Source organism: Tupaia chinensis, unplaced genomic scaffold (assembly GCF_000334495.1).
Source record: "Tupaia chinensis unplaced genomic scaffold, TupChi_1.0 Scaffold000365_1, whole genome shotgun sequence".
In the NCBI taxonomy this organism is placed as follows: domain Eukaryota; kingdom Metazoa; phylum Chordata; class Mammalia; order Scandentia; family Tupaiidae; genus Tupaia; species Tupaia belangeri.
Genome location: NW_006159862.1, coordinates 1,894,053 through 1,911,448, shown reverse-complemented (window position 1 = coordinate 1,911,448; position 17,396 = coordinate 1,894,053). Strand labels below are relative to the sequence as shown.

At 43.6% G+C, this 17,396-nt stretch overlaps 1 protein-coding gene across 2 annotated transcripts in view; it reads right to left on the bottom strand.

The window, feature by feature from the left end:
- ULK2 (unc-51 like autophagy activating kinase 2) overlaps positions 1 to 17,396 on the bottom strand; it is a gene marked incomplete at its 5' end in the record, with an annotated part of 92,814 nt that overhangs the window by 34,058 nt on the left and 41,360 nt on the right. For both annotated transcript variants that reach the window (XM_027773702.1, XM_027773703.1), the window contains 3 exon segments: positions 5,794 to 5,965; positions 12,346 to 12,434; positions 12,725 to 12,772. In XM_027773702.1, the coding sequence (XP_027629503.1) occupies positions 5,794 to 5,965; positions 12,346 to 12,434; positions 12,725 to 12,772 (309 nt within the window).

Here is a 17,396-nt window from a genome sequence, read left to right as displayed (position 1 = left end):
GATTAGAGCTGCTCAGGCCACGAGGGGAAAGGGGCTAACTAAGTGAGGTGATGGCTATTTCACTTTTTCAGTACAGTGACCATTACACTACGTAGACAGTCTGCCCTCTGAATTGGAGTGTTCCATATGGATTCAACCAACCATGGGTCAAAATATTTGGGGAAAAACAAAAAATAAAAATTAAAAATAATACAAATAAAAAACAAAACAGTGTAACAACTATTTATATATCATTTACATTGCAGCAGGTGGTATCAGTAATTCAGCGATGTACACAGGTTGTTCGTAAACACTACTCCATTTTATATAAGAGACTTGAGAATCTTCAGATTTCTGTACCTGGGGTGAGGGAATGGGGAGGCAGGACGAATGGTCCTGGAACCAATCTCCCCAGGTACTGGGACACAACTGACTCTACCTCATAATATCATCTTGCAGACCTTAAATACACACAAAATAATTTATTTTTCAAAACATATGGCAATTTTTTTTTGAGAGTTTTTGTCATAGAGCGCGTGCGCTCGCCAGCAAGAGACAGACAGAGAGACAGAAAGCGAGAAATCACCACCTGGGGGGACGGCCACGTCGCAATCCCTTCTCCTCCATTCTCCTCTCAGGATCTTGGGCACGCACGCACACCCGGCATGAGTTTTAAGCCACCGGGTCCAGGACTCAAACCATAGTCGACTACATGGGAGTCCAATGACAGCCATTACACCAACTGCTGGTCCCAACATATGGCATTTTAAAAGCAGTTCGAGTGTCTTTTCCCCAACTCTAAGTGAATAAAAAATGCTCATTACTTTCATAATAAGCTACTCTTGTGGGACCTAACCCATATGAGAATGAGAACTTCCTCCCTCCCAGGGTATTAATCTAGTCATAGGGGCATTGCCCCCATGATCCTAATACCATGCACTAACGCCATGCACATCTCCCAGGGGAGATGGCCACGCGACAATCCCTTCTCCTCCATTTATTCTCGGGATCTTGGGCACGCACGCACACCCGGCATGAGTTTTAAGCCACCGGGTCCAGGACTCGAACCACAGTCAGCTACATGGGAGTTCAGCAACATAGCCATTACACTAACTGCTGATCCCATCGGGTTTATACTCTTAAGGCAGAAGACTGGATGGGTCTTCTCTGGTGGACCCCCTTCAAAAAGGAAAGAGCTTGAGAAAATGTCCCAGCTATATGTTTAAGTGTACTGGTTTACTGTCCATAAGCCACGCTCGTAAACAGCTTTCAAATGACTTAATTCTCCATTCTTTTTTTTTTTTTTTAGAAATTTTTGCTATAGGGTGCATGCATTCATTGGAGAGACAGAGAGAAACAGAGAGACAGAAAGCAAGAAATCACCCCACCACCACCAGAGGAAATGGTCACGCTGCAATTCCATTTTCCTCTCAGGATTTTGGGCACACATGTCCATGTGCCCAGCGTTGAGTTTAAATCACCAGGTCCAGGACTCGAACTTCAGTCAGCCACTTAGAAGTCCAGCATCTTAACCACCATGCCATCTTCTGGCCCCCAAGTCTCCATTCTTAATTATCAGCACACAACAAAACAAAATACTGAAACTTTAAAAAAAAAAGTACAAAACTGGTCAGCCCCTTGACTTAGTGGGTAAGGGAGCCAGATTCAACATGGCTAACCACAATTCTAATCCTGTCCCAGCAGCTCGAAAAAGCACACGGAGTGTGCACATGCGTGCCAAACATCCTGCCGAATTAGAGATGAAGGGATTGTAGTGTGACCACGCCCCAGCGGGGGTGACCACGCCCTAGCGGGGATGACCACACCCTAGCGGGGATGCTTTCTCTCTCCTCTCTCTAGTCAGTGCAGGTGCCCGCCAGCAATTGAAAAATAGAAAAAATACACACACACACACACACACACACACACACACACACAGAGGAGAAAAACGGAACTTCTAAAAATTAAAAACAGAACATAAATGAAAAACTCAACAGAAGAGTTAGCAGAAAACATTAAGAAATTTTCCTATAAGCAGAGTAATGAAACAAAAAAAAAGGAAAAACAAAGAAGAAAATTAGAAAGGCACTCAAAGTATATTTTACCTTTAAATTGTATAGATGTTTTAAACATCTCACATATGTGATGTATTTCGCAATAACAAATGTTTAGTAATTAAAAAAAAAGGTGTGATGAATGCTAACTCATGTGGCTACATCAAGAAGATAAGGATCCAGGGCTGGCTCGGTGGCCTGGTAGTTAAGGCAGGCAGATCCCACAGGGCCAACTGTGTGGTTCAAGTCCTGGACTTGGAGGCAAACGTGCCAGGAGCACGTGTGGGTGCCCACGATTCTGAAAGGAGGGCGGGATGGAGGAGAAGGGATGGCAGCATGACCATTCAGGAGGACAGGGGCTTCCCTCTCCAGCTCTCTCTGGTGACCACACAAGCCTCCTAATACAGGGGAAAAAAACAATAAGGACTGAGACCTGACCCTGAGGATTAAGTAGCCCAAAGACAGGAGCAGTTTTGAACAATTTACACCAGCACCAAAGAACAAAGGTAACAGGAATAAAATAATGTGAATGTTCTTTATGCAGCGAACATGAAAGTATCTAAAAACATTAAGGAAACACACACATATTCTTGATTAAACAATTTAATACCGTGAAGACACTAACTGTCCCTGAATAGGGCTCTAGAATCAAGTAATCCCCTCCGAAATCCCCAAATGTTACAGCAGGATTTGCCAAGCTGAAGTTAAACTGTATTGAGTTTGGGGTAGGGAGGCAGGGACAGTGCCAAGAATACAGGGTGACTCTGAAGAACACTAGGATACTTACTGTTCCCTACTTGAGAAAAAGAAAACATTTTAAATTATTATAAATAACACAACAAATAAACCAATAGACAGAACAGAGACTCTTGGAATCTGACCCTATATTTAAAACTAATATGACAACTCTGACATTGTTTATCAGTAGAGGAAAGACAGACTATTCGATAAATCATGGTAGGACAACTGACAGAGGCCCATTTTATTCCACCTAAAAAAATGAAAAAGTAAATATAAAAGATAAATAAAAGGTCTTAGAAGGAAACACAGAGCAACTGCAGATAGCAGAGACAGTGCGGGAGGAAGGTGGACGGTGGGGAGGGGTGGAAGGGATGGAATCAAGGGATAAAAAAGAAGCAAAAAATTTAACACAAAAATGGAAAATTATCTGGTATTGATAATATATATGGTAATATCTTCGACTGGACTAAGACACAGAGTATCCATGTGGGGAAATCCATTTTGTTTGCTATAAAGATGTACAGTGATTGAACGTAAACAAATAAATAGGAAATAGAAAGTAAAAGAAAGGAAACACAGGGCGGAGAACACCATTATGACACTGGGGCAGGATGACAGAGACGACTCGTTTGTACCAACACCCTGTAGTATTCAGGGTATGCATAACAACTCCTCTTACAACACAGAGTGTACAGGGGAAAGATAGAATTCCTCCAAGTGTATATCAGTAGGGACATGGACAACCGTCTTCGGCTGTACTACAAAATCCGGATATCAAAATGAACTAGATACACATCTAGATACAGAACTGAATAAAAAAACAAACTACAGAAGCAAACATTCTATATTATCATTTACTTACAATGGTAAAAACACAAATTGTCTGTTTTATATGGATATATATAGGTAAAAGATTTTTAAAAATCTCAGGAAGTTTGTAACAGCTCTAGCAAGAGCAAACAGAAAGAGACTTCAGTTGCACTCACAGGATTGTGGGTGACTGGAGCATATGCTCTATTAAAAATACTTCATAATTCTGGAGCTGGCAGGTGGCACAGTGGTTAAGGTATTGGACTCTCACATGGCCAACTGTGACTCGAGTCTGGACCTGGTGGCTTGCTTTCTCACTCTCCCTCTCTCTCTGTGATCAAACTGAAGAATAATAAATTAAAATTTAAAAATACTTTATAATTTTGGGCCAGCAGGTGGAGTGGTAGTTAAGGTGCTGTATACTCCCACATGGCCAACCATGGTTCAAGTCCTGGGCCAGGTGGCTTGCTTTCTCACTTCCCTTCTCCCCCTCTCTCTGTGTCTCTCTCTAATCAGATTAAAAATAATTGAATGAATAAATAAAATTTTTAAAAATTCCCTTTTTTTTTCAGGAGAGTTATGTAATGTTTCATTTTTACTTACTAAGTTTTCTAAATGTACATTTTAAAATTTTTTTATTTAAATTTATTTATTTACATTCATTCACTGTACATTATCACAGCATACAACATGAGATTTCCCATCCAGAATACACTGTATATTGGCTCAATCAAGCACATCAACATACATGTTATCATCAACAAATAATTTTCCATTTCTTCTTTCCTGTATATTTTGCTTTTTTTCCCCATCCTTGATTCCCTATCTCTCACCCTCTGCTGTGTCCCACTCTCTCCTCCCACACTGTCTCTGATATCCATGGTTGCTTTATATGCCTTTCCCCCCCACTTTATTGATTTGCTAATGAAATTAATTAATCTGAATATTTCCAATAGCAAGCACAGCTTATATATACATATCCATGAACACAAGTCTGACTTTAGGCATAAACCTCAGTGAGTAGAATGAACATACTATAAAGTAGCACCTAGCTGGGGCTATATAGCTTACTGCAGTCATCAAATATGCATTTTCTTTTAATTTCAAGAAAAATAGTTTTCCTTTTTTTTTTTTACTCCTGAAACGTTTTTTTAATTAAATAATTTACATTCATCCCCTAAGCATCATCACAGCATACAAAATGTGGTTTCCCATCCAGAATATACTGAAGAGTGCCTTAATCATGCATGCTATCGTCAATAATTTTCCATTTCTAGTTTCATATATGTAGGGGTGTGTGTGTGTGTGTGTGTGTATGTATGTATATTCATAATCTTAAAGTCTGAATTACTTTTTGTAAAGAAAGAAAACCACTGCACTGAATAGTGTCAAAGGCGACCCCTGATCTGAGAGCGTAACTATAAACATTGTATCCTACCGCCAAAGTGTGAGCGTTCCCTCCATGGCCAACAGCACAGCAGAGGGCTCAGCCTGGAGATGACAACCTTCACATGGGCCAGCACAGAGCCCAGACTCTGCACCTACTGGGTAATTAGGGAAGTTGTGGACAAAAAACTGTAATAGAGCTCTGGATACGGACTTCTCCTGTGTATAGTCAATACTCAGTATGACTCAGTTATTAAAGTAAGCCTATCTCCAGCTTTTCTGACCCTATTCCTTTACCATCAAATCATGGTTATCTCTTTTTTAATGGTTTTGTTTAATTTCTCTCCTTCTCTCTTTTATTTATTTATTTATTTTTTGGGTGGGTTATCTGGTATCCTTCATTTTTCCAAAACACAATGATTATACTCAGTCAACTTGAATTCTAACTCTTATAAAAAAAAGTGTCTCCCCATATATTCATGATGCTTATTCCTGAATTTATGTAGGTATTTTTGGAAAGACATCCAAATTATTATTAAGACCCAGGATTTTTTCCCAAATGAGTTCTTCCTTTAATTCCTTCCCTTAATTTAGCTTATTGTGCTGGCTCCTCTCTTCCCTTCTGTTTGGGTACAAACAGAATTTGAGATCATTTCATGTACCTTTAGAATCCGAAATTAGTTTTACAGAAGAGGATTTGGACAGATTTTAGAAAGGTAGGTATATAGTTCTGAAAATTCAAGAAAGTGTGATATAAAGGTTAAAAAAATGCTGGTTTAGTAAATTAAGAAATATAATGTGTACAAGTAGAAAAGATTCTCACATGAGTGGTCTGACGAGATGTTGTGTGGAACCAAAACAAAGTCATCCGTGTCACAAGAAGAGTTCTTGCTACTAGTACTGGCAGAGTCTTTGGACACTTGCAGATAGTTGGGAGGCCCCAACGGTGGGGAAGATAAGTTTTCTTCCTGAATATGCTGCATATCTGGAAGGGACTAAAATTAACAACATAAAATTAAAACTGGCCTAGTAACCAAATGCAAGAAAGAATAGCCATTAGACTGAGAAATATTTTTTTCCCCCACAAAAGTGGGCATAAAGTTCAATTCCATTTAAGACTTCAAAAAAGTCTCTTTGGAAAATCTTTTAGAAAAACACAGTTTAACAGCGTTTGCATCAAGACTTCTAAAATACTTTCTAAAAGTGATACTTAAAATATATCATACCACTTATCACGTGCACCTTCCTATCTCTCCTGAAGTTTTTAAAAAGGTGAGTTATTTATTTATTATTATTTTGACCACAGGGCATGTGTGCTTGCCAAAAAGAAAGAAATAGAGACATTGAGAGGTAAAGTGAGGAATCAACCCCCATCTCCGGGCGATGGCCACACTGCAATCCCTTTTCCTCCAACCTCCCCAGGGTTTTGGGCACGCATGCACATGCGCCTATAATGTCAAGGCCCAGGACTCGAGCCATAGTCAGCCATGTTGGAGCCCAACACCTTAACCACCATGCAACCTGCTGGCCCTGAGAAGGTGAGTTTTTAATCACTGAAACATCCTGGCGCAGCTCGTGGCCTGGCAAAGCGGATACTAACTGTTCACTCCATGATTGTACACACATGTCCAGGGACTTTAAATTAATGACCCCCTGTACACGTGTACTCATAGAGAGACAGATTTGGAAAACCTTAGTGTTTCTTTTGTTTTGTTAGGGAGGAGCAAGTTTAGGACAGGAAGGGAAGAAAGGCATATGAAGAAGTGTATTTAAACACCTAGGCTAACTAGCCATACATCTCTCTGCATTTGCCTAGTCCAAGGACTCAGAGCCAAATGGCTTTCTGAAGCAATCAGCTTCATAACCTATGATGTTATGTTCATAACCTATTACATTACCCTGTTTAATCTTTGGTTCTATTTAAGAAGAAACATTACACCGTGTTCTTTAAACGCAGGTCTTCAATTCCAGATCACTGCTGCTCCTTTTACTGTCACTGTGCACTCATGGCTGTCTGTGTGTGTGACACCCCTAACATAAAATCTCCTTACCACTCTTCTTTCTTTCTTTAGTTTTTTGTTTGTTTTTGTGATAGGGCATGTGTGCTCGCTGGAGAGAGAAAGAGAGAGGGAAAGTGGGGAAAACACTCCCCCAGGGGTGGGGGTGGAGGTGGGGAGGTGGCTACACCGCAATCCCTTCTCCTCCATTCTTCTCTTGGGATTTTGGGCATGCACGCGCATGCGCCAGGCACGATTTTCAAGTGGCTGGGTCCAGGACTCAAACCGTGCCTTGCCACGTGGGAGCCCAGCACCTTAACCACCTGCTGGCGCCTCAGTACCACTATTTGAAGGGGTGGGAGACCAGGGACTAATGTTGCTGAGCAGCGCCTGCCTGCGGCCGGGCCCAAGAGCCTCCCCTGTGTTGTCTGGCTTCAGTCCTACCTATCTCCATTCCGCAAACAAGCCAAGCTCTGATGCCTAGGGAATCTGCCCAGATAACACAATCAGAACACGGCTAAGTGGAGGTGAGCCTCCAGTTTCCTTCCTGTAGTTTAGGTGGGAACTTCCTAAACTTCTTCCCCTCCTATTTATAAATCACCTGCATCACAGCCATCATGGCCCTCCTTCCTTATCTCGGTGGAGGAAACACCGCTTCCCATTCAAAGCCGCTCTCCCCCGTCCTCCAGGACCCAGGCCACGTCCCCTCGGCTCCTGACAGTTTCCCTCTCTCCCTTTATTCTGGCCCTTTCCCCTCTGCACATAAACATGTCTGATTTTCTCACATCTCGAATCCCTCCACTCCTCCCCAGTTTTCATGATTTAAGCTACTCACCTTCCATATGCCCCTTACTCCACTGTAATCCACTTTCTGCCTTCAAAACAACAAAGCTGCCTTGATGAAGCTTACCGATAGTTCCCACTGCCCAGCCCAGCAGAGGCATCCTCGATCCTGAAAGTCTGAACTCCCAGCTACACCTGCACCGTGGACCAAGCCTGTCCTGACACTCTCCCTCTGTGGCAAGCACTCCCACTCTCTCATTTCCCTCCTCCTTGGGGACTCTTGGGTCTCTTTTCTGGGCACACACTTCTCGTTTGCCCCTTACAGATAAAGAGAAGGGCAGTACAGAATTCCCCAACGTGCTACAGTGAGTCTTCTCCACACCTCACTCTTGACAACCACCCTGGAGACAACTCTACCCTCCGACTTCAACTACCGCTTAGGAGTGTCGCTGCTCCAACGGGCCCATGGGCCTCTGCTCCTCTGCCTGGACACGTACCCAGCCCACACGGCCCTGCTCCGGCACTGGCTCCAAAGCACTGCTCTCATGGAGCCATCCACGCAGTCAGCAACCAGGCCGCCCTCCTCCCAAGTCCCACGCCTGAAGAACCTCCAAGGCGAGGAACCAGCAGTTAGCGTAATGGCTATGTCACTGGATTCCCACGTAGTCGACCACGGTTCGCATCCCGGACCCAGTGGCTTAGAACTCACGCCGGGCGCGTGTGCGTGCGTGCCCAAGATCCCAAGAGGAGAATGGAGGAGAAGGGATTGCGGTGTGACCATCCCCCCTGGGGGGTGATTTCTCGCTTTCTGTCTCTATGTCTCTCTCTGGCAAGCGCACGTGCCCTATAGCAAAAACCTCTCCAAAAAAAAAAGAAAGAAAGAAATATTGTTATAGGAAAAGCTATCGTCTTTTTACTGTTGGGCACGATGTTAGTTATGGACTTATTTTGTATTTTATCATGTGAAAGTGCCTTCTTTCTGTACCTCCTTTGTTGAAATCTTTTTGTCATGAAAAGATGCTTAATTTTGTCCAATGCTTTCTTTGCCTCTATTGAGATGATCATATGACTTTTGTCCTTCATTCTGTTAATGCAACGTATCACACTAATTCATTTGCGTATGTTAAACATTCTTGGACTTCAAGGATAAATCCATTTGATCATGGTGTGTGATCCCTTTAATGTGCCATTGAATCAGTTTGCTAGTAGACATGGTCATATAATTTTCTTTTCTCATGACATCCTTATCTGGCTTTGGTATAAGGATAATGGTGGAAAGCGCACGGTCCCTATAGAAAAAAAAAAAAAAAAAAAAAAAAACTCTCAAAGAAAAAAAAAAGAACCTCCAAGGTGAGCGAGCTCTTCCGTTCTCATACGTGGCCCCCCTTCTCCTTGCCTACTGCTACCTTAGCTCAGGCCCTCATCATCAAAACGACGATGATGATAAAGGCTGCATCCGTATCCAGGTAAACCCTTTCCTCTCAAAGAGAGACTTCTCCATAACCTCTCTCCAGTCTAGGTCTCCACGCTGCTCCTTCGGGCAGATCCAGCTAAAGCACAGGGTAGCATACCACTCTTACCTAACATCATTCACATGGCTCACTCAAGTTCCTCTCCTCCGCTCACAGACCTCAACAAGATACATACAGCCTCAGGGCCAGCAGATGGCGTAATGGTTGTGTTGCTGGACTCCCACATGGTCTACCATGGCTCGAGTCCTGGTCCTGGAGGCTTAGAAAAACTCAAGCCAGGAGAGAGTGAGTGCATGCCCAAAATCCTGAGAGGAGAAGAGATTATGGCATGGCCATCCCCTGGGGGGGTGGGGGGAGTGATTTCTTGTTTTCTTTCTCCTTGTCTCTGTCTCTCCGGTGAATGCACGCATCCTATAGCAAAAATCTCTCTTTAAAAAAAAAATATAGCCTCTGCCTGCCGGTCTGGGCTGGCATCTCCGCCATTACAACGCCAGGGCTCACCATCCATCAGACTCAATTCTGGAGAACAGTCTCATTCTTTTGGCACTGATGAGAAATTTTCATATAGGAGCTGCCCAGTTTGGTAGCTGGTCCTGGAGTGTAGTGGTGAAAGGAACCAGATCCCACCTGGCCAACCACAGTTCAAATCCTAGCCCTGGTGGCTTGAAAAACACTCCAGGTACATGTCCCAAATTCTGACGGAATGGAGAAACAGAGAAGGGATGTAGTGTGACCACACTCCAGCGAGGGGAGCTTTCTCCCCTTTCTCTCTGCTGGTCCCTCTCCAGTGAGTGCACGTGCCATCTGGTAATTAAAACCGAGACCTCAGTTCAGGTTGGTTTCCTTTCTCTGAGTGTTCCAACTTTCCTTTTTCTTCTGATTTTTTTTTTTTTACTTAGAATATTGGTTTTTAATAAAGCTCTCCTAAAAATGGTTTTTCTCCCGAAGGTGAGAGCATTGAAGGCATCGAGACATGCCCTCTGCCCCACCTCAGTCCCGGTGGAGCTCGCTGCTCTTCCCTGCAGCCCGGAGTCTAGCTTTGTTCTCCCCCTGTGCCTCCACCCCATTCAGCTCTGCCCTATTCAGCAGAAGTCCCAACTGGGCTCTCTCCAGAGAGCAGATTTCCCGTTCAATGCCCTCTACTAGCCTCTCTCCCTCACCCCTCCGCCATCCCACAGGCTCCCCACTCCTACTTGCCTACAATTAGCCTCCTCCCTGTGGCTCCTTTCTCCAGCATAAGCTTTGCTTCTCATACGAAGCCTCACACTGTGTCTAATATACACTCAGTAGCAACAGCTACAGGGCGGGCTCAGTAACGCATGCTCAAGCAATGCTAGTCCGCATGGGAGATAACAGGTTCGGTTCCCCAGTCGACCTGTAGATGCTGAGTACAAGCATCCAATGATCATGGCTGGCTGGGAAGGCTGGAGGGGGTTGGGGCACGAGGTATGAGACTGTGCCGAGGGTGCCTGTCTCTCTCTCTTTCACTCATGAAACAAACTATTAAACAGCATAGCTTATCAAGTGGCGAGGCACTTGCCACACTGTACCACCACTACTACCCTCCAGGCAAAGGTAATCAGGCCATGTTAGAGGTGAACCCCCGCTCAGCTCCCTAACTGGGCTACCCCAAGTGACCACGTAAGCAAGCACCAGAACCCAAGACGACGGCTCTCAGTTTTTCTAACTCATGGGAATACAACATGAGTCTTATCCACACATTTGCTTGTTCTGTTTGGCTCGAGTTTGCGGGATTCTGCAAGAAGGTATCTTTATTTGTATGTATGTTTTAGTTTTTGCTATAGGGCATGTGCGCTCACCAGAGAGAGACAGAAAGAAAGAGAGCAATCACCTCCCAGGGGATGGCCATGCCACTGTCACCTCTCCCCCCCCCTCAGAATTTTGGGTATGCACACACATGCTGGCAGTTGGACTCGAACCTCACAGTCGGCCATGTGGGATCTAGCACTTTAACCTCTACCCTATATGTAGCTTGCAGGAAGGTATTTTGTTAGTTTTAAGACTGACACCCACTCATCCCCAACCCCCAGTTTAGACTGACTGCTTGCATGCCGGCTTTACCTAGGGGTTATCAGGTTTCCCTAGAAAGTAACACCAGTACTTGCCACAGCCTGGGTACGGTGTGCGCCAGATGCTAGTGAGTACTTGTGCTCACGTGCCCTTAAAGAATCCTACAAAGTTGGTAAATCACACTCACTTATGTTTGAGGAAACCGGCTCAGAGAGATTAAGTCACTTGTCCTAGTTTACAGAGCAAGTAAGGGATGCTGAAGCTCCGAAGCCACATCCTCTTAAACCTCAAGTTGCCTCAACTAGCTAATCACACAGTTGCCTCCCTTTATGGCTCCCTCATCTTCCCGCCCGTCGAGTTCAGGAAATTCAGGTCTGCCAAGCTAATCTGGAGAATACAACAGTGGATAGAAGAGTCGCTGGGTTTCAGCCTGTGCAAAAGCCTCAAGGTTGTTCACCGCCCTTCCAGGCTGCACTAGACATACGGGAAGGGACAGTCCAGAAAGTCCAGAGGCACCAGGTAAAGCCCTGAGAGGGTAGGGAGGAGAAGCCACCAGAGCGACCTCAGGATCAGGAGGAAGCCCTGAGATGGGAGGGAACGCAGCCATGGAGGTAATGGCTTGGGGATTTTAGGGAAGGAAGAGATCTGAGTAGGAGCCACCTTAAAGGGCCAGCGAGCATGGTGAAGAGTCAGTGAGGTCTAGCTCAGAGCGCATTCCTCCACCACTGGAAACCCTGTGGACAGATATATCCAAGCTGACCTTTACAGCACTCAGGTTGGATAAGCATCTGCTGCCCATCCACCTGTAGAAGGTGCTCTCAGTAAGTATCCTCACCAAAGAGGTGATAACAAGGTGACAGAACTCACGGATCAGAGAACAAGGCCCAGGGGGTGACATTTCTTGCCTCTGTGGACACAGGTGAGCAAGGGGAGAGGTGCAGATGGAGGTCCCCCTGGTCCAACTCGGACACCTGGCTCTCCCACACCTCGGCTGCACTGGGGATCACTCGGCACGAGGACAGTCACCCCGCACTTGGGAACACACATAACAGCTCTAACTCTGAAATTATTTTTAATAAAACCAGAACTTACTGGTGGAGAAGCGAAACGACAAGATGGAGAGCTGCCACAGGAGCTTCCAGAGACAGCGCCGGCGTACACGGGCACTGGGACAGGGCAGGCTGGGGACAGAGGAACAACTGCATCAAAAGACCCCATCTCTGTGTTCACGGCACCGCACACTCCAACAGCGCAGTTCTCACCAGGGGACTAACAGGGCAGCAACTACTCACACCACCTCAGCATGGATTTAAAAGGAAAACAGAACTACTATTAAATAATACCGTACTAGGGACCTAAGAGGAGTTCGATGACATCTTGAAAAGTAAAAAATGAATTTTGTAATAGAAAGTCTAATATCTCTTTATGCTTGTATTTATTCTGAGTAAAAATGCAAAAACCGGGTACTTACATTTCTTTACTGGAACTTGCTCAAGAAAAGGATGGTTAAAAAATGCTTCTGTAATAAAAAAATGAGAATGCAATCTTCAAACACTAACATTCATCTTCTCAATGTATTCAATACAATGTTTTTGAGATCAAAATAATTATCAGTTTCTTTATACAGACTACTTAAATGTAAAAACAGCACAATTTTTATAAATTATCTATAAAATGATTATAACTTTTGACAGATTTTAAATAAACATTGTGAACTCTCAGAACCTCCATCATCATAGAACAGACTCCTAGGCCGCTCGGGGAGGCAGGTTCCTGGCTGTGTGCCACCCTCGGGCAGCCGCGAGAACTGTGGTCACAAAGCCCTAACTGAAGCACACCCCTACATTACTGTTGTAGCTGATGTCCTGAAAGGAAATCAAGGCAGCTGATTCTGTGTAACAAGTGCTGGCCTTCTAGCCCAGAAAATGTACTCCTACAGCTGTTGTCACGTTTTTAGAAGAACCATTAATTTTCTTTAATGTCTTTAGTTATCCACCAGGCTAAACACTGCACAATAAGCTGCTAATACAGATAATTATTCAGTAAGTGGGCACACGGAAGATCATTATTCTAAATATTTTTTTAATAAATGATTTAATTTTATTTATTTATTTATTTTTATTTGAACAGAAAGGGACAGTGAGAGAGAAAGGGAAAGTGACAAAGCAAGCTGCCAGGTCAGTGACTTGAACCATGGTCGGCCATGTGGGAATTCAGTGTCTTAACCACTACACCACTTGCTGGCCCCTATTTTAAATATTCTTTACTTTCCTGTACGTTAAAAGGATTTCATTATTTCCTTAAAAACCCGCAAAGACAACCTCATTTATCATCTAATCTCAGAGTTTTTATTTTTTATTTTCTTAAGTTTATTTATCTATTTCTTCCATGAGCAAGAAAGACAGAGGGAGACCAGCAGATGGTATAGTGGTTAGGTCACTGGACTCCCATGTAGTTGACCATGGTTCCAGTCCTGGACCCAGTGGCTTAAAACTCACAGCAGGAGCATGTGTATGCATGCTCAAAATCCCCAAGAGGAGATGAATGAGAAGGGACTGCTGCGTGACCACCCCCCTGGGAGGTGATTTTTCACTTCCTGTCTTTGTGTCTCTCTGGTGAACGCATGCATCCTATAGCAAAAATCTCTTCTCTCTCAAAAAATAAAAAGACAGACAGAGTGAGAGAGACGCACTCCCAGCAAATCCCAATACTGCAATCTAACCTCCAGCCTCAGCCAACCTGAATCAGGGGCACATGAACACCTGGCATACTTATGAAGGACTCTAGGCTTGAACAAGGAACCTTCTCATGCGGGTCAGCCTCACAGAGGGGGGCCATTTTACTGTCTGGTCGCTAGTCTGAGACTTTTATGATATTCATTATTTTAGAGCTATTAGAGAAGCACAGTACTAACATGGAGGTTTATTTATTTTTAAAATTTTTGCATATTTATTTATTTATCTATCTATATATTTGTTGTGAGTTTCAAGCCACCAAATCTGGGTCTTAAAAACTATGGTCTGCCACGTGGGAATCCAGCACCCTACCCACCATGCCACCTGCTAATTTAAACATGGAGGTTTAAATTAAGTAATACAAGATGAGGAATAAGCTTAACTCAGGTTTGATCTAAATTCTCTTCTACTCTGAAAGATCACTTAAGTTCCAAATCCAAAGCTTCTCAGTGCAGTTATCAGTCACAAGACATAATAATACATGGGACCAACAGTTAGCGTAATGACTATGTCGCTGGACTCCCACGTAGTCGACTGCGGTTCGAGTCCTGGACCTGGTGGCTTAAACTCACACCGGGCACATGTGTGTGCGTGCCCAAGATCCCGAGAGGAGAATGGAGGAGAAGGGATTGCGGCATGGCCATCCCCCCAGGGGGTGATTTCTTGCTTTCTGTCTCTCTGTCTCTGTCTGTCTGGCGAGTGCACGTGCCCTATAGCAAAAACCTCTCAGAAAAAAAAGACATAATAATACAAATGTAGAGGGCTTTGAAGGGAAACATGAGCTATCTAATATAGATCTTTGCGAGAACAAAAAGTAATACACATATGTACATAATTCCAGTTTGACATGTAAGGTTGTTCATGATGATTTTTTAAGAGAGGTTTTTGCTATAGGGCACATGCACTCACCAGAAGGACAGAGACAAACGGAAAGCAAGAGATCATCTGCCCGGGGGATGGCCACGCCACAATCCCTTCTCCTCCATTCTCCTCTCGGGATCTTGGGCACACACGCACACATGCCTGGGGGAGTTTTAAGCTACTTGGTCTGGGACATGAACCAGCCAACTACATGGGAGTCTAGTGACATAACCATTATACCATCTGCCGGTCCCTGTTTATGATGATTTTTACAAAAGACATAATAGGGATAAAACAAAAGATAGAAGAGAACTACACCGACTGCAAGCCCTCTTTGAGGATGACTCACATGCGAAGGTTTTGGGTTCACATTTGGAAACCTCCCTGAATCCACCAGGCATACTCATGCCCATGTCCTGAGCTACCTGAGGCTAGAGGTGAATCACAGTGTCAACAACTTGTTGGAGATGCTGTCTCTCTGCCTATTACTTACTCATAGAAAAATTAAATTTAAAAAGAAATTATTTTTAAGTGCTACAGAGGCTAGCAGGTTAAGATGCTAGACTTTCACATGGCTGACCATGGTTCAAGTTCCAGACCTGGCACCAGGTGTGTGTGCATGTGTGCCCAAAATCCCGAGAGGAAAAAGGACATGAGACTGTGGTGTGGCCGTACCTCTGGGGGGTGATTTCTCTATCTCTCCGGGGAGCACATGCACCCTATGGCAAACACTTCCCAAAAAAGGTGCTGCAGGGTCACCTCCATACGCAGTGGTCATGTCCTGCTCGAAAGGAGGTGGAACCCACATGGTGATCATGCCCACCCTGGTCGGCCTGAAACACACATGCAAGCAAGCGTCCAGGATCTGACAGGCTGGAGGACTGGAGGAAGGCGACAGTGGTGCGATCAGACCCTATGAAAGGTGCTCATAACTCTCTCTCTCCATCTGCATGCATGTGCTATAAAAAGACGACACGCAGCATTACAGAAGCACAGCACCTGACAGACCCAGGGAAACCAGGTCTGCATTCTGAATTTGACACACATTTTGGAAATGTTTTGTTCCTTACCATAACAAGAGTAGCATGTGTTATTAGGGAAGATATAGCAACTGCTTAACGATTCTTATTTAGTAAGAAGTAAATTTAAAATATATTCTGGACAAGGGCCAGCAGGTGATATAGCATAGTGGTTAAAGGCACTAGACTCCCACATGGCCAGCCACGGTTCAAGTCCTGGACCTAGTGGCTTGCTTTCTCACTTTCTCTCTTTCTGTATCTCTCTAATCAAATTGGAAAATAATAAGAACAAATAAAGTTAAAATAAAAACAATTCTCTAAAAAATATTCTAGACAAGTTTTTTTCCATTTCAACGTACTTTTTCTCTGCTTTTAGAACTTTACATTTAGAACCTTCTTTCTAATCATACGATTCCATCTTCTCAGTAATACAAAGTCAGAGAATTTAGGAATTTAATTTTTATCTTTCAAGAAGAGTTTGTGAAGTGCCTGGAAATTAAAGTTAGAAAGCTTTGAATTTTTGAGTTAATGATCCTTCCAAAGGAAGAGCATCAGATCCCTGCTTGCTAAGCTTCCTCCCTAAAGTCACTCAAAAATATTTTAGACTCCAAACCAGTAAACAGAAAGAGAAAATTATTTTTTCCCAATATCTATGTTTCTAAATGCTTGCTATGGTGAATATTTGTATTAAATATCTATGTTTAATCTGTTTTCTACTTATTTAAATTCAAGTCTTCTTCTTACCATCACATGTATGTGTATATTGATATGCACACACGCATGTATGTATATATGCTAGGTATGTAGAGGACAGCGTAAGATGTCTACATTTTTGATAGCTGCAAAAGTTGCTAGCTGTCTGGATTGACATTAACCCAGTGGATGCACTTTGAGTAGTCTGTTCACTAATAATTCTTAATTTAATACTTTAGATTTATTGGTCCGAAATGTTGAAATGTTGGCAGCAATCCTGATCCATTTCTTTCATTCTTTTTTTTTTTTTTTTTTTTTTTAGGTTTTTGCTAAGAGGCACATGCCACACGCACTTGCAGGAGAGAGAGAGAGAGAGAAAGAAAGTGAGAAATCATCACCCAGACAGATGGCCAGGCCACAATCCCTACTCCTCCATCATCCTCTCGGGATTTTGAGCACGCATACACATGTGCCCAACATGATTTTCAAGCCACCAGGTCCAGGACTTAAACCATGATCAGCCACGTGGAAGTCCAGCACCTTAACCACTGTGCACCTGCTAGCTTCCTAATCAACTTCTTAATAAAGTTTTGATAACTATCTTAGCATCCAGACTAGAAAATAAAAATAATGCTGATTAAAAAAAAAAAAAAAAAAAAGATCTGGGCTATCCAGTGGTATGGTGCTTAAGTTCAAGTCCCAGACCCAGCAGCTTGAAAAACACATGAGGCACATGTGCATGCATGCCCAAAATCCTGACAGGAGGGAGAAAAGCAGGAGATGAGATTGCAGTGTGACCATCCCTCACAGGGGTTGCTTTTTCACTTTCTCTTTC